We start from the raw sequence: 23,622 nt of genomic DNA, 5'->3' as shown, positions 1-23,622 counted from the left end.
TTCTGTAATTCACAGTCTGGGAAGGCTGTAATTAGGAGTGATTTTCAGGTAAAGTTTTGCCTCCTGTTGCCCCCTTGTGGCCAGTCATCTTATTACAGGCCAGATGACTGACCCAAGCTTAGAGTAGAAGCAGGAATAAAACAGGACAAACAACAATAATAATGAGGCTGATGATAATAAACTGGCTTCTCTGTGACCCCAGGGTCTCCTGGATCGCAGCTGGGCTCTTCCCTGGCTCTGAACCCGAGGAGTACCCCTCCAACAACTGCCTTGGACGCAGAATCCTGCGGGCAGCCGGGGTCTGAGTTCTTCTGGATCCACTGTGTGGGGGCGGGGTGGGGATTGGAGGGAAGATCATTTCCAAATAGAGGGAAGCAAGAAGAAGCCCCTGTGACAGCAAAGGAGAACAAGGGTAGGGGCCCAGATCCCTCACCTTTGCAGTTTGGAGCTTAAAGACACTCAAGAGGATACGCATTTCATCCATGTGCATAGCATTTTAAAAGAAGCAAAACCTCTTTGAGTGAAATCTTCCAGAGGCCCATCTGTAAGCTCAGAGGCTTGGAGGTTCGTGGGGAACGGTGAGGATGTTTAACATCAGGATTGGGGCGGGGGGACAAGATGCAGGAGATGGGATCAGCCACCATGTCCCTCTGAAAAAGGGCCATCTGAAGGAACAGTGACTTGGGGACTCCCCTGACTGGTACAAAAGAGAACAGAGAACAGTGGGGGAACTGGCTTCACCTTGTCCCTTCCACCTGGAAGGGGCGTCCCCTTTTTCGACTGAAATCCAGTCCTTTGGAGTTCAGCTTGGTTGCACTGACCCTCTGACAGCTACTGCCTCTGGCCTCAGCCTCACCTCTACCACACTGCCCCCTTTACTATACTTCCTGTATGTTGGTTGCGCCAGGGAGCTCACGGGCACTGGTATTTGGGTCAGGCAAGTCAGTACATGACTTATTTATAAGGGGGGGTATTTTGTGCATAGTGAGCATGCGATTTACACATCTTGATCAACCAGCCCCGGGCTGAACTTCACGGGGAGCACGAACGGAGAAAATCCTGGAGGAGCGGACACCTTGATTAAGGGCTTCAAGCTTGGCCTCTAAGTGGCCAAGAACTGAATTGCTCTGCGCTTGGCCACCAGAGGGCGCCCCCATAAAGCTAGAGCGGGAGGTGCCTGAGCGCCGAGGCCCTCCAGCCTCCTCAGAGCGGTCCCAGGGACTGGGTTACCCACTTCCGACGGTAGCTGCTCGGGGCCGGGTGAGGGTGTCTGCAGCTGGCCAGCCCTTCTCCTGGGAGAGCAGAGGTACAGGCACTACCAACACTCTGCCCAGGGTTATCCGGATGAAGACGAAGAAGCAAAAACGCTGCTGGGACGTACAGTGCCCCGCGTTCCGGCGGCGCCGTGGCCCGCGCTTGGAACACCACGCCAGGAGAGGGGCTCTTCTCTCTGTGTCTTCTTAGATTCCGTATTTCCCTGTTTGGCCTCCAGTCATCACAGGCCCGAAGTCATGGCCGAAGCTAGATACACCTCCCCTGTGTTCCAGCTTTGGAAGGCACGCAAAAGTCACACGACAAACTCTCCAACCAACCTGGAGCTCATTGATCTAAATGCCCCCTTTCTGTAGCTCACACCGCAGACCACTCTGTCCCCTTCCCCAGATCACCCGTGGCAGGGACCAGACCACTAGGGATAGCCCCCTGCCTAAAGCCTTTCGGAATTATTCACACTTGCTAACCCTCAGGAGCTTCTCCTGCCCCCCGCCCCCGGACCCGTGCTTTTCCCATGGGGACCCCAATAAAAGCTTTGGCCTCTCTGCTTTCTCCTCCCTTTTCCTCTGCCCTGAGTGATGGCCCACGGCCCCTTCTCTTGGGAAATGTCAGCAGTCAGACTAGCACTGACCTCTCTGTCAATGTCCCTTCCATAAACTAAAACCCCACAGGTACATTTTAACATGGGGGTCAGGGACTTGCCCTGTATCTGCTCTGCCCCTGACTGGCTGTGGGGTCTTGGCACAATCACTCCACCTTCGTGGGCCCGTTTCTCCCTAAAATCATGAAATTGGACCCTTCTCTGAGCGGCTTGAGGATGTGCCCTGTCAAGAGAATGAGGGCTCAGTTTGTTGCTTTTCTGCTCCCACATTGCCTGCGGGGGATCAGAGTCTGAGAAAACCTGCAGTTTCCTCCTAATTGAACTGACTTTTATTGATTTGTAAAACCTGCCTATTGATCAAGACTAATTACTTGTCTCTCACTTATGTAACAAATTGGTTTCCCTGATTTATTAGGTGTTAGCCCTTGCTCATCCCTCCCCCCTTAGACTGAAGTGTTTGATAGTTCCATAATAAAACTTTTTGGTCATTAAAGAAAAGTGGGGGATGGGGTGCCTGGGTGGCCCAGTGGGTTAAGCCTCTGCCTTCAGCTCAGGTCATGACCTCAGGGTCCCGGGATCAAGCCCCGCATCGTGCTCTCTGCTCAGCAGGGAGCCTGCTTCCCTCTCTTTCTGCTTACTGCTCTGCCTACTTTTGACTTCTCTCTGTGTTAAATAAATAAAATTTTTAAAAAGGTGGGGAGGCATGCTCAGTGCACACACGCCTGTGATCATAGCAGCCAAGATGGAAGCTGGGACGGAAGTAGCCCCAATGTCCACCGGGGGATGAATGGATACATAGTGGCTCATGCGTACAATGGAATATATTCAGCCACAAAAAGGAGTGAGTACCGACATGTGTTACAGGTGGATGAACTTTGAAAATACACAGGGAGAAGCCACACACAGAAGGTCACACTCTGTATGCTTCCATTCATACCAAACACACAGAATTGGCAAGTCTCCAGGGACAGACTGCAGATGGGCATTGTGTGATGCTAGGGGAGGTGGGGGAGAAAGCCCAGCTCCTGGACAGGTTCAGGGCCGCCTTTGGGGGTGATGGAAACATTTGGAACTAGACAAAAGTGAGAGCTGCACAACATTGCTGACGTACTATTGTTCCCATTAAAATGGCTCATTTTATGTTATGTCAATTTGACCTCAGGAAAAAAAGGGGGTGGTGGACAAGCATCACATAAGCTCTTTTCTGCAGAGAAACACTATAGAAGAGGTGAGGGTGGGCTGGGCATCAGCTTCAGGAGAGAAAACCCCTCTGGGGAGGGATGAGGAGGGAAGGAAAGGCATAACGCAGTTGTAACCCTTCATGTATTAAAGAATAGAGTTATCTTAATGAAAACAATGAAGCCACCTGTATCCCAGTATATCTAACGCTATTTTGGAAAATTATAGGGGCGCCTGGGTGGCTCAGTGGGTTAAGCTTCTGCCTTTGGCTCAGGTCATGATCCCAGGGTCCTGGGATCGAGCCCCACATCGGGCTCTCTGCTCATCGGGGAGCCTGCTTCCTCCTCTCTCTCTGCCTGCTTGTGATCTCTCTCTCTCTCTGTCAAATAAAAAAATTTTAAAAATTTAAAAAAAAGAAAACTGCAGTGATGTACAAGGAAAAAATGTTTAAGTGATGGTCAACAGGGGAGAAGGGAGAAAGGGAGGGAGGGGCTTAGCGCCTTGGAGCCCTGCAGAGCCTCGTGCAGCTTCCGGGTTGTTGGGGGGGGGCGGCGGGTGTGGATTTCATGGGAGCAGCCGGTAGGTGGTGTGAGCCGAGCTCAGTCCACACCTGCACCACGCGGAAGTGAGGCCGCCAAGGGCCCAGCGGAGGCTTGGGTCCGTAGCTCGCTGTCCAGCAAGAGGAGAGAGAGCTGCGCTGTCCCCATCGCGCTCCCCCAGTGCCCGCCAGGTCTGTCACTGTGATGGGACAGCTGTGGAAGCAAGGACAAACGGAGGGAACTGAGAAGATAACACAGCACAAGCCAGCAACTTTTCGAGACCACAAAAATCTTCACTACACTTACTGACGGAGAGTGTCACCTTGTTTCAGAGGTAAGGGGACTCGGCCTGCACAGGTCCAGGCACCACAGCTAAGAAAACGTACTTTTTAAAAAAGATTTTGATTGATTGGTTGATGGTGCCTGAGCACAAGTAGGGGGAGGGGCAGAGAAAGAGAGAGAGAAGAGAGAGGGAGAGAGAATCTGGCAGACTCCCTGCTGAGCATGGAGCCTGTTGGGTGGGGCTCGATCTCAGGACCCTGAGATCAGGACCTGAGCCAAAATCAAGTGTCCGCAGCTCCACTGACTGAGCTGTTCAGGCACCCCAGAAAGCCATTATTTTTAGACTTGAACATTCTGTACTACTTTTGCCTTCAACATAGAGATCTACTCTTGCTTTCTGGAAACTTTTAGGAATTGTCTCTTTCATGAGGTGATTCTGAGATACCGTGTTTCTTTCACCTTCTGTGACTTATTCTTGTCTCCCCATCCTTCTCTCTCCATGTCCATTTCATTTTGGTTAGTTCTCTTATTCCTGTCCTCACTGACCCTGTTTTTAGCGCTCTCCATTCTTCCTAGCGCTCTTTCCAACTGCTGCTTCCCCTCCGTGGTTTTATGTTTCTTTGAGTCTTGCCTGAGCTCTGACATTTCGGGGCTCTGCCGCAGGAATCCCTCCCTCTTTAAGCCTTGTCAGTTGTGCTCTTGTGTCTGCACTGTATTCCATCCATGTGTGACCTGCAGCAAGTTCTTTTGGTCATGGGTAATATTCATCTGCTTTGTGATTAAGGTTAGCGTTGGTTTGAAAGGGATTTTAACTGTGCCAAATATTTCCTGGAGGTTTGCGTTAGAGAGGTGCAGGACTGTGTTCTGGGCTGGCAGGCATTTTCCTTAAACCCCAGGTTTTTATGTGTGGGTTTTCCTAGTTTTTTGTTTTTGTTTTGGGTTTTTTGTTTGTTTGATTTTAGAAAGAGGTGGGGGGAGGGGCACAGAGAAAGAGAATCTTAAGCAAACTACAGGCCCAGCTCAGAGCCTGATGGGGGGGCTCGATCAGGGGCTCAACCTTGAGATCATGACCTGAGCTGAAACCAAGTGGGTCACCTAACTAACTGAGCCACCCAGGCACCCCTTCCTAGTTTTTTTTTTTTTTAATGAAATTTCTTATAAATACAAAAGTAGGTAATATATATGTAAGGTATATAAACCAATAATAGAATAATTACCAGCCAGCTCAATAAACAGAAACTTCCTTCTGCTTAGAAGTCCCATTTCCTCTCTTTATAGAATGTCATCTTCCCTTCAACTTCCAGAGACAATAATGTGGCTGGATTGTATCATTCTCCTTGATTTCCTCTTGTTTGTCACATATGTGTGTGTATACACAGTATATATAATATACATCCCTCCCATTGATGCATCTTGTGTGTTTTCAAGCTTTGTGCTCTGTGGGAGGGGTGACACTGTGTACACACGCTCTCCCGTGACTTGCTTTGGTGGCTGTCGTGGGAGACCCTCCACGCTGACATGCATGGCCACAGCATGCCACTTTCCACCGTGCGATGACATGACTCATTCATCTGTCCTCTTGTTAAAGGCCATTTGGACCATTTCCAGGTTCTTGCTGTTACAGTTAGTGCTGCTTTGACCACTTTTGAGCTTGTCTTCTGGTGCCTGCAGAAAAGAACTTTTCTAGGGCAGGGATTCTCAATCCTGGAGGCATTTTAGAAATGAGTACCTGGGAAAGCTTTGTAAAGACGCTGACACCCTTAGCCCGATTTGAAGATTGACTTGTTTGGCAAGGAGGGGTCCCAAACATAGGTGTTTTGTTGGTTTTTTGAAGCCATCCAAGAGATGCTAAGCTACGAGCAGAGTTGAAACTGACACGCTAGGGCATAACTGTCCAATAACTGTCCAAGCCAATGGCCTCAACTGGGCGCACCTTCACGGATTCTTGGTAAGCGTTGTGTGTGTAGCCCCCCCTTCCTCCCCACACAACAGATGGGTGCCTGTAGGATGGTCACAAAGCAAAACCCCTCTTCTCCTGCCCAACAGCCCGTGCTTCCTGCTCATGAGGCTTCTCTGTGGGAGTCTTCCTTTGGCCCCACTCTCTCCCAGGGCGCTGGAAGCCCGTGACAACCAAGGAAGGTGTGGTTTGCTCCACTGTCCTTCCCTCTTTGTGCTTTAGAGTGACTTCGGGGAGAGAGGGAAGTTCTAAGCAAAAGACCTTACAGTATTTACAAAAAAAAAAAAAAAAAAAATTTCCCAGCACCATCTCAAGACTCATGACTAACCCAGAGCGCCCAGAGGCATCAGGCACCTGCAGTTTTAAAGGTCCTCAGCTGGTGGCAGGTCACTTTTCTGTCCCACCCAGTGTTCTCAGATGGAAACCGAGGTTGCAGTCAGTGATACCTGAGTCTGTTTTTGGCTCTAAAACCTCCTTCAGAAGTGCTGCCTTCCAAAGTCACAAGTTGGGACTAGCGATCCCCGCCGGTGTCTGCTCGCTGTGCCGAGCTCCGAGTACAGGTGTGTGCCACTGATTGGCAAGGCCTCTCTCCAGCCTGCTGACCCAACTCTGAGCCTTCATGGGGGTGGCCCAGCAGCTGCCAACAAGGGACCGTTAACTATGCCAAGTGTAGCGGACAGGACCTAGTGTCAGCCTTCTTAACAGCAGCGACAGGAAGGCAGACCAAGAATCAGGTCAGCAAGGGCCGGTGGCAGCTGCCCCAGGCTCTGCTATACCCAACCCAAGAAGCTCTTTGGTTCAGAATCTCCTGTCCTCAACCTGAAAGTTAGAGATTTTTGTCCTTCACTTGGGTGACTGCAACGGAGGCCACGAACAGCATCCCAACCATTCTCAGTAAATACTGGTTATAAGCATCTGTAAATGTGAAATGTAGTTTGTTTGCTCTCGTGGCATCACAGATTACCACAGAGCTAGGGACTTAAAACCATACACATTTACCCTTGAAGATTCTGTGGCTCAGGACTCCAGACGTAGTGAGGCTGGGCTCCTGCCCAGGGTCTCCCCAGCTGCAGGGCTGAGAGCCCCTTCTCCTGGCTGGCTGACAGGGGCTGCTTTCAGCTCCAGGGGCCCCTCTAGGACCTTTCTCCACATGGTAGCTTTAGACCAGCAGGAGAAACTCTTGGTTCTCTGGTTCTTTTTTTTTTTAAAGATTTTATTTATTTATTTGACAGAGAGAAATCACAAGTAGATGGAGAGACAGTCAGAGAGAGAGAGAGAGGGAAGCAGGCTCCCTGCTGAGCAGAGAGCCTGATGCGGGAATCGATCCCAGGACCCTGAGATCATGACCTGAGCCGAAGGCAGCGGCTTAACCCACTGAGCGCCCGGTTCTCTGTTTCTTTTAAAGGATCACCTGATTAGGGCAGCCCACTCAGGGTAAGCTCCCTTTGAACTGAAGCCCATTAGGGACTTGAATTACATCTGCCAAATCCTTTTACTTTTGCCATACAATGTAACCCAATCCTAGCAGTGATGTCCTGTCGTGCTCACATGGGGGGGGGTGTCTCACTCAGGGGCTGGGGATGACACAAGGGGTTGGGGATTGGGGTCATCTTGGAACCCTACCTACCACAGGGGCTTGGAGGTCAAACAGAACTCAGTCACGCCCAAAAAGCCCACTAGCAGGGGCCAGGATAAGCAAAAGCAGACTTAGAGAATCAAGCCAAGTTTCAAGGACAAATACCAATGAGCATTCACTTCCACTTATTGGTAAAATATACCAGTCCTGGTCTCTCTTTTTTTTAAGTCATCTTTATGCCCGATGTGGGGCTCAAGCTCAGGACCCTGAAATCCAGAGATACATGTTCTACTTACTGAGCCAGCCAGCGCCCCTCACCCCCGCCCATCCTGGTCTCTTAAATCCATACAAACTCTCCAACTATTTGGCAAGGTCAATTCCAGTCTGTGTGAGTGAGAAACAAAGAGAATGAGAGGTCTCCTGGTCAGAGAGATTTATTGTTTGAGATTTCTGTCCTGCTTTCCTTTAAATCCTTAGCACCCTGGTCTCTTAAGTAGATGAAGAGAGGCCCTGACCCTAAAGTTAGGACTGGCCCCACTGGGGTGACACCAAGTCTCTTCAACAAAGGAAGTTTTGTGGTTCAAGCTGTGGTCAGATGGCTGTGTCAGACACCACACACACACATACACACACACACACACACACACGTCCCTTGCCACAATGCATGTGAAGTACACAACTTTAATAACTGTAGATGAACAGAAACCACAAGACGGATATAACACAGTAAAACAGGGGTGAGGTGGGGAAGGAAGGGACAGAGGGACACGGAGTATGATCACAGCAACCAATGGGTGAGTCCTTTGGTGCCCTGAGGCCATGAGACACATGACTCACGTCACCACCAGCTGCATGTTGAGGAGATCGCTACCTCTGGAAGACAGCTCGTGGCACTGTGGTTGAGCTTTGAAGTGGGGCGGGGGCCCTCTTTGTCCCAGAGCGTGACCACTCCAGGGTGTCTGGGCTCCGAGCGACAGGTCAGCATAGTGATGTCAGGAGAGCGTGCCCTAACATGAGGTGGAGAAACAGTCCCCCGCTCGGAGTAAGCAGGCCCCATTATACTTAGGTCTTCTGCCAGACAGCAGCACCGCACACCGCCGCACCCCAGGGCCCTCTCTGCTCTGTTGACCAAGCACGCCCCCTGCAAATGGATTCTAAGCAGAGAGCGAGCGAGTGCAGAGGGGGTGGGAGGAAGCACGCCGGCGCCACTGGAGGGACGGGGGTTGGCCGGAGGACGCCGGCTCCCTCCTAGGCATCACTCAGGTTGCTGTTGCTCAGGAGCACCTGCTCGCCGGGTTTGAAGGCCGGCATCCCGAGGTAGGGGCAGCTGGCGCAGCGGAAAGCGTCGCCCAGGTAGCACTGTTGAGAGAAGAGATGATCACACACACGGGGGAGCTCCGTGTCCGCGCGTCCCAGATACAAGGGCAGGAAAGGGACCCCTAAGTTCGTAACATGCCTACGGTCACCTGGTGGAAATGGCTGAGCGCAGATGGGGGTCCATCTGAAACCCAAATGCAAAGAGGTTTGCAGAGCTCTGGTTTTACGAAAAACAGCGGTCTAGAGAAGTTTCTTGGGAGGCCGTGTTTCCATCACAGCTGAGCTCAGCTAAATGGCTGAATTCAGGCCACTATGAGCTGAGAAGAACAGGAGCCTCCCCTACGGGCACGAGCATGCTAACCCCCTCAGCGGGGCTTATGCACTCTCCTGCATACATGGTCTCAGAAATCTGCCCCTTATTAAAACATGTGGGCAGTAACTGGGAACGGGAGCTAGGCTTGTGCTTGCTTCGGATGAACACCAGTGGGGTCTCGTGAGTCCTGAGTAAGGATCCGGATACTTACATTTCCACAGGCCGACTTGGGCTGGGAGCTCGCCTGTTCCCTTGACTTCTCTTTCTCCAGTTCTTCCGCAAGGCCACAGGTGCTGGGGGAAAATCAGGAGCTTGTGAGCGAGACGGGCCACACCCCTCGGGCTCCAAGTCCTTGACAGAGCCCAAACTCGCTCAGAAATGTCTCTCTTTTTACTATACCAGGGCGTCTGAGCTCACAAACACCCACAGGGCCAGGCGGACAAGGGAAGTGCCTCAGGCTATTCAGGGAGGCAGAATGGTGGGCCATGGGAGACCCGGAGGGGAGGTGCCCTGTCTACACAGGCTGGCCGCTACCCAGCTTCAGCTCATTAATGCTGTGGAGGGGGAAGCAGACCCCGTGTTACCACGTTTTCCAAAGCAAAGGACAGAAAACAATTTGGATTTTTACTTGAAATCGCTTGATTCGTGGATGCTGGCAACTTTCACACTTAAAAAAAACGCCGATGACTCAGCAAACCCACACACCACCAGTAAACTGTTCACTGCTCTTTCTATCCATAGAATGAATGCAAAAACACCAAGCACTGAGGTTTCCAGGTTAAGAGGACAGACTGAAAGCACGCGTCTACTCTCCTTGCCCTCGAGGTCCCACCAAAACTTCAGTAAAGACCTAACCCGCAAAGACAGGGACCACGGGAAAAGAGACAACAGCAATGCGGCACTGGGGACTGTGGCTCTAACTGAGGGGAGCTGAACTCGGAGCAGGCGGGGAGGTAGCCCCGGTCAAGCAGGTGGCCGACTCTCAACCCACATCACACCCCGAAACCTCCAAAGGAACAGGGGGCACCAGAAAGACCCTTCTCTGAAACATCTAACCACGCCAAAGGCAAAGACCCAAAGATGCTGACTTTGTGGTGCTCCCCACAGGCCCATTCAGGCTCCCTTCACTCAAGCACAGTCAGCAAATCCCAGCGCTAAGCTCAGGGCTCCCAGCTTTCTGTCCTCCCCTCTTAATCATGGAGACAACGGAGCTTCCTGGGAGGTGGAAGGCCTCCTAAAAGAGAAAAAGCAAGTTAGGGGCGCCAGGGTGGCTTAGTCAGTTAAGTGTCTGCCTCTGGCTCAGGTCATAACCCCGGGGTCCTGGGATCGAGTCCCATATCAGGCTCCCTGCTCAGCGGGGGAGTCTGCTTCTCCCTCTGCCCCTCTCCCTCCTCCCCCAAGCTCTTGCACTCTCTTGCTTGCTTGCTCTCCTCCCTCTCTCTCAAATCAATAAAATCTTAAAAAGAAAAGAGCAAGTTGAAAGAAACAGAGAAAATGCAGGGAGGGGAGAAAACCTCCAAAGAACTATCACAAACCTCAAGGGAAGAGATCACACCTGCAAAATTAAAAAAGGATGCTATGGGGTACCTGGGTGGCTCAGTGGGTTAAAGCCTCTGCCTTTGGCTCAGGTCATGATCCCAGGGTCCTGGGATCGAGCCCCTCATGGGCTCTCTACCAAGCTGAGAGCCTGCTTCCCTTCTTCTCCCTGCCTACTTGTGAGCTCTGTCTGTCAAATAAATAAATAAAATCTTTAAAAAAAAAAAAAAAAAGGATGCTATGCTAAAAACAAAACAAAACAAAGAATCATGGAGGGGCGCCTGGGTGGCTCAGTGGATTAAGCCTCTGCCTTCGGCTCAGGTCATGATCTCAGGGTCCTGGGTTCCAGCCCCACATTGGGTTTTCTGCTCAACGGGGAGCCTGCTTCCCTCCCTCTCTCTCTGCCTGCCTCTCTGTCTACTTGTGATCTCAGTCAAATAAATAAATAAAATCTTAAAAAAAAAAATAGGAATCATGGAAATAAAAAACAGTAGAAATAAAATAACTCAACAGAAATTTTGGAGGATAAACCCACAGAAATTTCCCCAAAAGTAGAGCATAAAGAAAATGTGGAAGAAAATAAAATGACAGGGCCAATTACAGGGGCCCAGTGTCTGAGGCACAGGCCACAGACAGAGAAAGGAAATCGAGAAGACAAACCTCACATATAAATTAAAGAATGTTTCCCAGGCCTATGAACATGACTTCTAGACTGAAAAGCCGCACGGAATGGCTAGTGCAAAAGATATGAGCAGACCCTTATTTGAGACATACTACAAAATGATACCAGGGATAAAGAAGATTCTATAAACTTCTGAAATAGAACAAGAGGTCTTACAGAAAGAATCAAGAAACAGAATGGTCTCAGATACCTTTGTCACAATCACTGGAAAAAAAGACAGGAAATGTCTTCAAAATCATGTAAGGAAATTATTTCCAACCTAATTTCTATATTCAAACGTCTATATCCAAATGTCCAATCCTTTATGAGAACAGAAAAAAGATAATAGCCACACATAGTCTGAAAACCTAAAAAAACAAAACTTGCCTCTCAAGTAGCCTTTCTAAAGCACTCCTGGAGAATGGACTCCACCAAAGTGAGAAAGAAAACCAAGAAAGCAGCAGGTGCTACAAAAGCCAGAAAAGCTAACATAGGAAAGAAAGGGGAGAGCCCTGAGGGGCACAGTGGGACAGACCCCCAGATGTCAGCTCTGCCGTGGACGGAGGCATAGGAGAGTGCTGGAGCAGGGGCCCAGTAGATGGCCGGGCTGACGGCTGCCAAGGTCACACACCAAGCCGCCACCACATCATTCTTTGTCCCCAAGCACAGGAGAACCAGCCCAGACCCTGTCCCTGGCTTATCTGGACCCCGTGCTGCTAACCCTCAGCTTTCCCGTCCCTGCCCGCCCTGCTGATCTGCTGAGGACATGGTGTTCTGCTCTGCTCCAAGGAGGAGACTCGGGCTTCTCGGGACAGCCCGAGCAGTCCACGTCCTCTGACCACACTTCCGCTGGCCACCAGGTCACCACGTCACACTGCAGCCCTGCTGGGTGTTCCCTCTGCGCATGCCCTTGGTATCCCAGAGCCCTCCCACGACGCTCCCTCCTGACTTTCCCAGAAGGGCCTCTGGGAGATCCTTGAAGAGCTCAGCACCGATCATCACTGGGTGCCTTCACAGACGGAGAATACCGGCTCTTCCTTGCCTCACCAGGTTTGGGCCTCCTACCCTGTTCTTCACCACTCAAGAATATATCTTTTGGAGCTTCACACTAGGTGGGAAACTATCCAATAAGCCAAGAACGATGAACACGAACTTGCGAGGATGGTAACATTTGTAGGGGGAGGGAGCAAGACACCGCTGAGGAAGCATGGACAGGGGACTTCTAAGATACCAGTCATGCTTCTTTCTTTCTTTCTCTGACACACGGAGATCACAAGTAGGCAGAGAAGCAGGCACAGAGAGAGGAGGAAGCAGGCTCCCCGCAGAGCAGAGAGCCCAATACAGGACTCAATCCCTGGACCCTGGGATCAAGACCTGAGCCAAAGGCAGAGGCTTTAACCTGCTGAGCCACCCAGGAGCCCCAATACCAGTCATGTTTCTGATTCTTAACCTGGGTCATCAGTACGCATTTCATGATAAAATAAATATTGCAATAATAGTCAAGGATTATGATTCCTTGAGACTCAGAAGGCACCAGAGGCAGCCCGGCAGACGCTGCTTCTGCGAACACTTACCAGTTCTTACAGGCTCTCCTCTTCTTCCCTTCTCCACACGAAGGAGCCTGCAGGGAAGCTGGATCGGGCTTCTTAAAATCTTCTGGATCCAGCAGCTCATCGGAGTCAATGAGATCCTAGAGAGTGTTTGAAGAAGTGAGGGACACGGTCACGGTCTCTGCTGCCAGAAGGATGGATAAAGGGCCGTGGTAGCAGGTTTCTCCGGCCCATATAAAGAGGGCATCCACTGACCTACTCTGGGCTGATCACCACGTTCAAGCCGACCACCACGGGGAACTTGACTGTGTCCCCAGAAGATGCACTAGGTTGTGGGGGACTGGGAAGTAATTTATGATGTGGGGAGAGAGAGAGAGTGTGTGTGTGTGTGTGTGTATGGGGAGGGAGCAGGAAGAACAAAAAGGTGTTATATTTATTTGCATATATGAAGTACTGTCACATGAAAAAAGTAATAAAATATTTTCTATAGAATTCCAGAGAAGAAGGCAAATAATGACATATACATTTGTATAATTCTTTGATAAACGTGTGGACAGTTCATCTGTAAATTCCTCAAAGACATGAACTATAACCCGTTTTGCTATCACTGTAACTTCAATAGTTGCAGAAATGAAGAACTTTTTAACAGACAGTATTGATCAAAGACGGACAAGCATGGCTCTTAAGACAATGAGTGTGCAGTGACTTGCCCAGACCAAGGAGCCAATGACATACTTTAGCTGACAGACTCTTTTTAGCTTCACACACACCCACCAGAATCTTTAACATATCACATGAAGTGAGAACAAGAAAATCTGTGGGGAAAAGAGATGCCAAAAAAGGCTCTTAAAATGCCACCAATGTAGAGTTTCCTTCTCAATCAAAACTGCCAGCCACAGGCCGAGCCGCAGGCTGGGCTTTACCCCTCTGTGTCCAGAGAGGCTGCCCCAGAGCGAGGCCACACGGAAAGCAGTCCATGGACCGCAGGCTGACTCACCACACTCTCGTCCTCCATGTCATTGGCTGACAGGGTCCAGAGCTTGGCCGCGGCAGGGTCCATGGGAGGCTTCGCTGAGTCCGACCAAGAAAAGAAAAAGAGTCCATCAAAACAGCAGAAACCAAACACAGGCCCATGTGCGTGCTCTCTCCTGTGACTCTGGAGAGCGCATGGGACTGGGAGTCAGGGGGCTTGGGTCTGAGGCCCAGTTGTGCCGCTCGGAGAAGCCATGGCCTGCAGCCAGTCGCTGTGTGGTGACCGATGCCAGGGTCTGCTAAGCACCTGCTCCGCGGAGACACTAAGGTAAAGATCTCATATGCGCTGTGTGAGTCAGTCCTGCTAAGACCCTTTGAAGGTGGGTATGTGCTGTCCCGATTTTATAGATGAGGAAACCGGCTTTGACATTTGGGCCGCTTCCACAGAGCCACACAGAGGAGTCTGTCCGATGTGCCTGACTTGACTCCACATTGCTCTGTCCTCATCCTGGTTTCTATCCCTAGAACCTGGGGCTGGTCGTCCTCCTTAGACCTACTGCAAGAGATTGAAGATTAAGCAGGGAAGAGTGCCAAAGCTTTTGCCTCCCAGGAACCTGTCACATATGAGAAAGCCAGCTCCAGAGCCGGGGGCGGCGGTGTGACGCAAACCAGAGGCAGACACAAGCCTCAGCCCTGCCGACCCTGTCTGTGCAGAGAAGGCCCTGGGAGCTGAGCCCGGAGTCAGTGTAGGCAGGCCCTCGGCCGGCCGTGGGGGTGAGCACAGCCGTGAAGACCACTGTTGAAGGTGGAGGCTCAGACTGTCTCCAGGGCAAACTGCTCCTCTGAGGCCTTCCTGCCCATTCCGGAACCATGAATCCAAAGGCTGGGATTCCAGAGTATTTCTTAAAGACTGCAGCTGGCCAGTCAAGGCAGAATAGTGTGACTGTACCTGCAAATTTTCATGTACCTCAAAGCTGGGACAATTTCTCTCAATTCAGGCATCGTGAAACAGGGATGAGGTGATGAGGGGCAGGGGTGGCAAAGGGCGGGTGCAACTTTCTGAGAAGAAATATTTTTACAAGCGGCTTTAGCTCCTCACAGTAAGAAAAGCTGACTTGACTAGCACAGAAAGGACATAAAGGAAGAGGAGCAAGTCACTCTTATCAACCACGACCGCCACTGTGAGGTCTCCTGAGGACGACTGTCATCATTCTGGGGTGTGGCAAGATGTTGTCAGCTAAACCATGTGGCTCAGGCCTCTAGAATCTGGGGGCCTCAGTGTCTTCTGGCACAGAAGGGCTGAGCGAGGTAACAAATATGCATTATTTCACATCTGGATCTGAATATGCCCGGGACAACAGAACATTAAATATTCTTCCCTTTGGAAATGACAGAAATGAAGGAAAGATTGATACTCTGGGGACATCACCGCCTCTATCTAGATCTCAGGTTCAACGTAGAAGATGACCTTCTAGGCCCACCCGGACACAACAACGCCCCTGGGCCAGTCTTACCTGGAGGAGAAGTCTTCTTGGCAAGAGAAAGCTTCAGTTGACTAGAAGAACCCACTTCGAAGTTGGGTTTTTTGCCTGTCATGCGCACAGAGAGCAGGCTGTCGCTTTGGTAATCCAGGTGTTCTCGGACAGACTGTATCTCTTCAGAGCTCAGGGACTCCCGCTGCAGCTGGAATTCAAGACATCGAAAGGATGAGGCCACACTCTCTCCACAAAATGATGAGGGACTGTGTCCACCCACACGGGCATCAAATACTCGTTTCGGTGTTGGTAAGCGTATGGCAGCGGGAGATGACAGATGTCGCCTCATGCCTCATGTTCGGTTTCTCAGGGCTCTGTACCGTGGAGTGTCATTTTGTCTATGTGCTTAGTTTGAGCCAACCCTCTGGAAAGTTTTAAAGTGTTTACCAAATCGCTGTCTGTGAGGAACACGGCACCATGCCGGTCATTCCGCGGGCTGTAGTGGTTATGAATACACAGGTGAGTCGGGACGTGCTGGTGAGGACCACAGCCTCCGGCAGGGAAGCAGACCCACCAGGAACACAGCAGAAACGAAAGAAAAGAAACCACAGAGGGATGGAAATGTCTTCTTGGGAAAAGGGAGCAGACGCTAAGGGAGAAAAAAATGGAGGAGTGCCACCTCTGTGTCCAACAGCTACCGAATGGTTACGTGAGTCCCAGCCCCTCCACAGCTCTTGATATTGTTAGATGGTTAAGAAGAGTGAGGGCCAACATGCTGAGGTGGATAAATGTGGAAGATATTTAAAGGTGGGAGAAAAAGCTAGTGACTGAATGATGGATTGTATGACCTCATTTACCAACATACCTCTTTCACTTCCACAAGACCGGAAAGAGTCAGGGCCGAACATAGCTTCGAGGGCGTCCTCACTTTGCTGTTGTTAACTGCCAAGAGGAAAACGCCAGTTAGTGACTTTATGGGTCAAAGACAGGAAAAATCATAAAGGCTCCAACCTATCTGGGTCAGAGAGACCATAAACAGTGACAGGGATGGTATTTTAAATGGACAAGTCCCTTTGGTTGTTCAAAGTGCTCCTACCTATGCCCTTAAGGGTCATACAATAATTCCACTGGGGGCGCCTGGGTGGCTCAGTGGGTTAAAGCCTCTGCCTTCAACTCAGGTCATAATCCCAGGGTCCTGGGATCGAGCCCCACATCGGGCTCTCTGCTCGGCAGGGGAGCCTGCTTCCTCCTCTCTCTCTGCCTGCCTCTCTGCCTACTTGTGATCTCTGTCTGTCAAATAAATAAATAAAATCTTTAAAAATAATAATAATAATTCCACTGTTATTGTGCTGTATCCCCCTCGGCTTCTTGGAAGACCTTCCAGGGTGGCTGGACACTGAGTGAGAAGGAGGCTGAGGAACTAACTGGAAAGCACACGAGTGTTCTCTCTGTTTGGTTCTGACAAAGAGACACTGTGTGCGGCCGCCCACGGCCCATGCCACCGACACAGGATGCTGGTGTCCAGGGTCCGTGTCACAAGTGGGTATCTCCACACAACCACCTTTACACATTGCAAAATCCTTTCATTCTCTGACTGTATTTACAAATCAAGTCATCACATACAGATGGAAAAGTTTACAAGTTCAGAACCGCATGGCTCTCTGGCAGCCCTCTCTGGCAGCTTTACCACGGAGCAAGAAAGAGAGGTTTTGTTTCCTGAATCCCACCCTTAGTTTCACGTGAGTCAATAATAAGACTCATCACTCCCAGACTTCCAGTCATTATTATTTTTTTTATTTTGAAATCAATATAAATGCGTAGGAAGTTACAAAAAAAAAAAGGACTCTTTGCCTCCTTTGCCTCCTTCCCCCTATGGGAACACCTTCCACAAGTGCGGCATGCTAGGAAGACTGGGGGATGGTCACTAAGGGTCCGTAGAGCTCCCCAGATCTCAGTGGTTTCATAGACACATGTGCACGCGGCGTGTGTGTGCAGGCGTGGCTGAGTGTGCATGCTCCCACAGTCACAAAGAGCCTTCCTGTGACCCTTTCCAGCCTCACGCATCCCCTCCCCCAACTCCCAGTGCCTGGCAATCATCAGTCTGGCCCCCATCCCTAGAACTTTGTTATTCCGAGAGTGCTATAGGAACAGAATCACGTAGCATGCATCCTTTTAGGATTGGCTGTGATCAGTTTCCATTAGGCACGATCCAACCTGGGTTGGTCAGAGATCACAGTCCCCTCGATGAGCTGCTTCCGATTTTTACCATCACTCACCACTGAGGAGGAGGCTCTCCGGATGACAGCTCCCGCTCACAGACATGCAGTAAACATACCTGAAGAGTCAAGGCTATTAAATTCTTGTCTTCCAAATGAAGATTTCCTTACCTACAGCTGTTTCTACTGGCTCGCTCAGAAAAAGACATCCGCCAGGCCGCAGGATCCGGGCCATCTCAGCCAAAATCTCAGCACTGTGCAGAGTGGTACTTCCAGGAATTACACCCGACAAAATAATGTCAAAGCTAGATTCTTTGTGGGCAGCTGAAAAGAAGGAAGATTCTAATCAGCAATCACCAGGGCCCCCGAGGCAATCTGCCCAGCCTTCCTGAGACCCTGGAGAGGTTCTGGGCCTGGCCCTGAAGACTGAACAGCTAGCTGTCCAGGAAATGCCATCAGACCCCCATTACTGGCAAAAGGGGCAATGAAGCTGCTGCTCTCCCTTGGTCTTAGTAATTTCATATTCTTTTACATGTTCAGGAAAAGAAGTAACAAAGGAAGCTGGCTGAAGAGTAAGCTTTTTAAAAAAATGTGGAATATCTGGGTGCCTGGGTGGCTCAGTCGGTTAAGCATCTGCCTTCGGCTTGGGTCCTGGGATCAAGCCCTACATTGGGCTCCCTGCTTGGCGCAGAGTCTGCTTCTCCTCCTGCTCGTGCTCTTTCTCTCTTTCAAATCAATAAAGTCTTTTTAAAAATGTGGAATATCTAATAAGAAACAACATACTTACATAAATCAACTATACTCCTAAGTCCATTGGATCTCAACTGAAAGACAGCAGGGTGACCACCCACTGCCATCGTGGGCCACCCAGAACAAAAACTCAGATTATCAAGGAACCACATTCCTTGCACCCCTATCAACACCCCCGGCCCTGTAAAGACAACGTGGGTAGGGACTTACATTGCAATAGCTGGTTGATGTTTTCCACAGACACTTGGCCCTCATCACCGGTTAACGTTTGAAGCTTATCGACCAGATTCTTCAGGGCCTCCACGGGGGACGACTTATCCCAGACCACGGCCACAGACTGGCCAGCTGAGATCCCATACTCTGCCATGCCGGCCGTGCTGATGGACCTAAAACCTATGGGCTGAAGAAGAGTGAGGACTGAGCAGAGTGAAAAGCACAATTCAACCCATGATGTACCATGATGTACCAGCAGATACCATTAGAATCACCACCTAATTCCGACCTCCCACCGCGCATTCTGTCCACGTTAGAACCTCTTTGTGTAGACACCAGAGAGACTAAAAATAATGAACCCATTATTATCTCAAGTATTCATAACCCCAACGTTCCCAAATGATGCAGGCTGCTTCCCTGATGAGAGTCCTGACTTGGCAGTCAAGGAAGGAGGTTGAAGGCAGAAAGATTATTTCTGCTTTGATTTGGGACAACTAAGCTTGAACAGAATATAAAACACATGGGACATTAATTAGGCAAAAGTATGACTCTGCAAAGAAAGCAAATAAATTGGCAGACATAATGCCACCCCGAGCTCAATTTTTTTTTTTTTTTCAAAAAAGAGACAACATATTTAAATTTGGCAAATCGAATAATGGTTTCACTTTCAGCAAAATAGGAAAATTCAATCCCATTGAATCTGCAACGATCATAGTACCTACCACATGTGTCACATGTACTATTACCCAGGCTGTTCAAAGCACCTTGGATACATTATTGCAACTGAACCTCAGCACAACCTGAAACTAGGTATAATTCCCATTTTGCGGACAGAACACTGAAGCCATTGACTTTGCCAGGTCATACACTAGTAAATGTGGGATAAAGTAAGACCTGGAATTTGAATCCAAATCTATGGGACTGTAAAGTCCATGCTTTTACCTGATGGAGAGCCCCTGCCCGCTGCCACCACCATGGGTCAACTTTCTTTTCCACCTGATTCGAAGAAGTATAGAATGCGCTCAGGATGCAATTAGGTCAGGCGACAGCATTCTACTTAGCTCCTCCTTTCTTTCTTCAACATTAATGCCATCAAGTTCTCGACTTAAAATAGCTCTAATAAATAGCATAAAGGCAGAAGCCAGGAAGAGAGGTCAAGCATGGATCAGTGTTGGGCTGAACACTCCTGGCTTCTGCAGAAGTCGCTAACTCGGTCCCAAGGATGCCACCACACTCTAGGACTGAATTTAAGCCATGTCCGTTACCCTCTCTCTTCAAATGACTGGCTCCTCTGTCTATAAAACATGGTCAAGTTAGCCAGTCATCTTTAAATACTATAGGACTTTGATTTTGTCATTCAAAAAAGAAAGTTTCCTTTCTACAAAGAAACCAAAGTCAGGCCTCCATGATCTGGCTCCCTCTGGATCTCCCACCTCTCCAAAGGGAATCCCTCCTTGTTCTATGAAAAACTTCCTCATTTTTGCTTCAATCATGCCTTTTTTTTTTTTTTAAGATTTTATTTATTTGACAGAAATCACAAGTACGCAGAGAGGCAGGCAGAGAGAGAGAGGGGGAAGCAGGCTCCCTGCTAAGCAGAGAGTCCCGAGTCCTGCACCCCTCAATCATGCCTTTTTATCTATTTGCTTCCATGTGGAATGCCTACTCTTTTTTTATCCTGACCTGACTGCAAGCCCCAGTGAAAGGAAGGCCAAGTGTTATCAGATAAGCGGAATTCCTTAGTCACTGAATTGTTCTTAAAGCCTTAAAAAGCACATAATCAAGATCTAAAACCTTTGAGGAAGGACACTCTCACCAATCTTTCAGGTAGGCAACTTGGGATCAATGTCCTATTTATGAGCCAGCAGGAATATGGATTGCTGGGCATTAAGTTATAAGAAATAAAGGACCTGTTTCTAGAATGATATTAACACAGGTTCGCCCAGGACGATAGAAAGGGACAGGCTCCTGGCCTACCACCACCAACTACAACCTTGCACTATACTCACAGGTACGCACAGAAAAACCATCATGAGAGAAAGGACCAAAAGGTTAGCTGTTAGCCAGAGAAAAACAAAATGCCAGGTGTCTAGACCTCTCCATCAACCTTAGTGGAGGCTGTTTTACTGAGCACGGGTTTTGAATACAGATGAACTGGGGTTCTAGCTACCACTGGATTGTCAACCATGGGTCCACTGTTCTTTTCTTATCAAGGAATGGATATTCTAAGGCAACTCTTAGTTCTTGGTGGCCAGCTTATTTGCCTCTACTTCAAAGAGTCCCTATAAAACCTATTCTCTCTCCGCAGCCATGCCTGCTGAGGACTCCGTAGGCAGAGATGTGAAGCTTCCTTTTCATTGTTAGAATTACACAGTATAAGAGCTGTATTTTATGACATCGTAGACGCTGGTCCCATGGGACTGTGCCAGTACATTAGATGAATGTAAAGTGGCTTGCATTCCATATCCCCTCACCCCAAACTAATCTTACGTGGCAAGAGGGAGCTCATAAAATGCACTTATTAAACATTAACCCTCAAAACACAGACACAGCCATCCCTCTTGGTCAGCATTTTCCAAATATAATGGGAGACAATGTTCTTCTGAGTATCCAAAAGCCAAAGGACAACACTGTACGTCATCAGAGTTTGGTGGTGTTGACAATAAAACTAGAAGGAAAAAAAGGTCTGGTGTCTGAGTCAACATACTTAGAAGAGTGACTCATAGCCTAGTTTCATATCTAGAAAGAGGTGGAGTTGAAGACGTCATTGTCATGTCACAGGCCTTGTTTGTTAACAACCTCTCTGGTGCTCACTGCCCTACACACATGCCCATGGGAAAGCAGAGATCTGCAAGTACCTTCTGTAGATGCACTTGTTTATTTCCAAGGCACCCAATAAACCTCGAATCTTGAGGCATTTGGCTCCTCTCAAGGATGAAGAGGGCCAAAAGGAAAAAAAATAAGTAAGACTGAAGTTAGCATATCAGTTCAAACCAAGGATCAAATCTTCTTGAGTCAGGTGCCTAAAAAAATTCTGAGACTACTGAGCGCTATCAGAAAGGAAAACTTTAAGTATAATGAACTGGCTGAAGTACACACATACACACACACACAGGGGGAAAAAGGTGATCATCAGCAAGGAAACAAGAAACTTGAAGGAAAAGAAATGGAAGGGCATCTGGGTGGCTCAGTTGTTAAGTGTCTGCCTTTAGCTCAGGTCATGATCCTAGGGTCCTGGGATTGAGCCCCACATCAGGTTCCCTGCTCAGGGGAGCCTGTTTCCCCCTCTCCCATTCCCCCTGCTTGTGTTCTTTCTCTCACTGTGTCTTTATCAGATAAATATTAAAACAAACAAACTTGTTTTTAAAAAAAAGAAAGAAATGGAAGACTGTCTTCAGGCAATTAGGTGTGTGTGTGTCAAGAACTGAGGGTTTTAGGAAGGACACCCCAGAGCTAGAATTCCACAGGAAAGGCTCAACTGAAGATGGGTGGGCAGAACTCACAAAACAAAACCTCATGGACAGATCAGTAGTGTTTTAATGAAATCCAGAGATATGGATCTGGAATTTTCACATTTGGGGAGTAGTTTTGGTTTAGGAAGGCTTCCCCTGCAACTGAGGTAGGAAAGGGCAAGATGTTTTGGAAAGACTAGAGTTGATAAGGGTTTGCAAAACAGACACAAAAACAAGGGTCCAACTGCAAACACAAAATTTACGGAATGACATGCTTAGCTTCTGTCATCAGTTATCCCAAATCCCCAAACCAGTTAGTTCTCCGTATTAATAGGAAGCCTTCCCTGATGACAAATCACAGTGAGGCACTCTGCATTTATACTTTCAGTTTAGTGCCCAGCCCGTGACCTCCCTGAGTCACTGAGAGATTAGCATTCAATGTCAGAATGAACACCACCAGCCTTTCTCAAACTTCAGATCCTACAAATCACCTACAAATCCTAGATGGTTCTTTTGATCTGGCAAGTTTGCGATATTTTCAGTTAAACTGTTAAAAAGAGGAAAACGGGCCCAAAATGGAGTCAGTGGTGCTAAGCCCACATCATCACCACACAGAACCTAAGACCTAACCTAACTGCAGTTTCGACTTTCTCCAGGAATGTAATCTTAAGGGGTCAGCCTGAAATTTTCTGGTCAGCATTAGTAAGGTAATCTGGCTAACAGACCCCCTCTGTCCCCCAAAGGAAGGTGACCTTGCTTGAAATAACCCTTTTCTCCCCTTTATGACTTCCCTGTCTCACCCCCTCTCTGCCTTTAAAAAAAAAAAAAGCCTTCTTAGGGTGCCTGGGTGGCTCAGTGAATTAAGCCTCTAACTCCAGCTTCAGGTCATGATCTCAGGGTCCTGGGATCCAGCCCCTCTTTGGGCTCTCTGCTCAGCAGGGAGCCTGTTCCTTCCCACCCCCGCCCCCACCTCTGCCTACCTCTGCGCTTACTTGTGATCTCTCTTGTCAAATAAATAAGTTTTAAAAACCCACAAAAACACAAAACCCTTCTTTCTCTGTAGCTTTTTGGAGCTCCTATCTACTTAGATGGGATGCTGCCGGATTCATGAATAGTTGAATAAAGCCAGCTAGATCTTTATAAGTTACCCGGTTAAAAGTTTGTTATTTAACAACACCAACTCCACACTTCGGAGGGTCTGGTAAGTCACTGCCTCAAAATTACAACCTGGGGGTTCAGATACCCCCAAAGACGAGACTTCTGCTCCCCCAATGTTTGAGACGAAGGACTGAGGCCCAAGGTCACAACGGCAGGCTATTAGCAGGAGCGGATCTCAGACCCCGGTCATCAAGGCTCTACCCCATCAGCGAGCTGTCTCTGGGGTTTCAGATCGATGCCAGCAGCGCGGGAGACGAGGAAGTCCCGGAAGGGGAAGAAGCCACAGCGCCAGGAGCACGGGACACGCAGGGCCGGCCGGTGCCCTACACCGGCTTCCCCGAGCAAAAAGCCCGTCGTGCTCCCCAGGGAAGTGGTCATGGTTCGGTGCTCACCGAGGGACGGGTCTGGGAATAGGAAACAAGAGGTTCTAGGGATAAGGGTGGGACGGTTGGGGAGATCGAGCTCCTGGGCCGCATGCACAACGCTCACCTGCCTCCCGGGGCTCGTTCGCTCCCGGCTTCTCCGCGGCCACCGGCTTCGCACCTCGCACCTCTCGCGAGAAGAGGAGACTGCTGGAGCGCGGGCAGGGCGGAAGTGCCCTCACCG

At 49.3% G+C, this 23,622-nt stretch overlaps 1 protein-coding gene across 1 annotated transcript; it reads right to left on the bottom strand.

Annotated features, from left to right (window-relative positions):
- Window positions 1-8,073: 8,073 nt before the first annotated feature.
- On the bottom strand, window positions 8,074-23,586 carry CIAPIN1 (cytokine induced apoptosis inhibitor 1). Its single transcript, XM_044256077.1, has 9 exons — window positions 23,506-23,586; window positions 18,407-18,596; window positions 17,618-17,770; window positions 16,096-16,172; window positions 15,270-15,438; window positions 13,781-13,854; window positions 12,808-12,923; window positions 9,248-9,329; window positions 8,074-8,765 (listed from the first exon to the last, which is right to left on the bottom strand). Exons 2-9 carry the CDS (start codon window positions 18,561-18,563, stop codon window positions 8,655-8,657), a joined length of 939 nt encoding a protein of 312 aa, XP_044112012.1. The 5' UTR covers window positions 18,564-18,596; window positions 23,506-23,586; the 3' UTR covers window positions 8,074-8,654.
- Between the last annotated feature and the right edge of the window lie 36 nt (window positions 23,587-23,622).

Source organism: Neovison vison, chromosome 7 (genome assembly GCF_020171115.1).
Source record: "Neovison vison isolate M4711 chromosome 7, ASM_NN_V1, whole genome shotgun sequence".
NCBI classification, from domain to species: domain Eukaryota; kingdom Metazoa; phylum Chordata; class Mammalia; order Carnivora; family Mustelidae; genus Neogale; species Neogale vison.
Note: the sequence above shows the minus strand (reverse complement) of the source record. Positions and strands in the feature narration are given on the sequence as shown.

What these genes read in the sequence shown, in the direction of transcription:
- CIAPIN1 (XM_044256077.1), bottom strand. Translation starts at nt 18,563, where the DNA reads ATGGCAGAGTATGGGATCTCAGCTGGCCAGTCTGTGGCCGTGGTCTGG. An exon ending in GCCAGTAGAAACAGCTGTAG is followed by an intron (nt 16,173 to 17,617) that starts GTAAGGAAATCT and finishes TCCTCTTGGCAG; the next exon opens with TTAACAACAGCAAAGTGAGG. An exon ending in AGGAGAGCCTGTAAGAACTG is followed by an intron (nt 9,330 to 12,807) that starts GTAAGTGTTCGC and finishes ATTTTCCCCCAG; the next exon opens with CACCTGTGGCCTTGCGGAAG.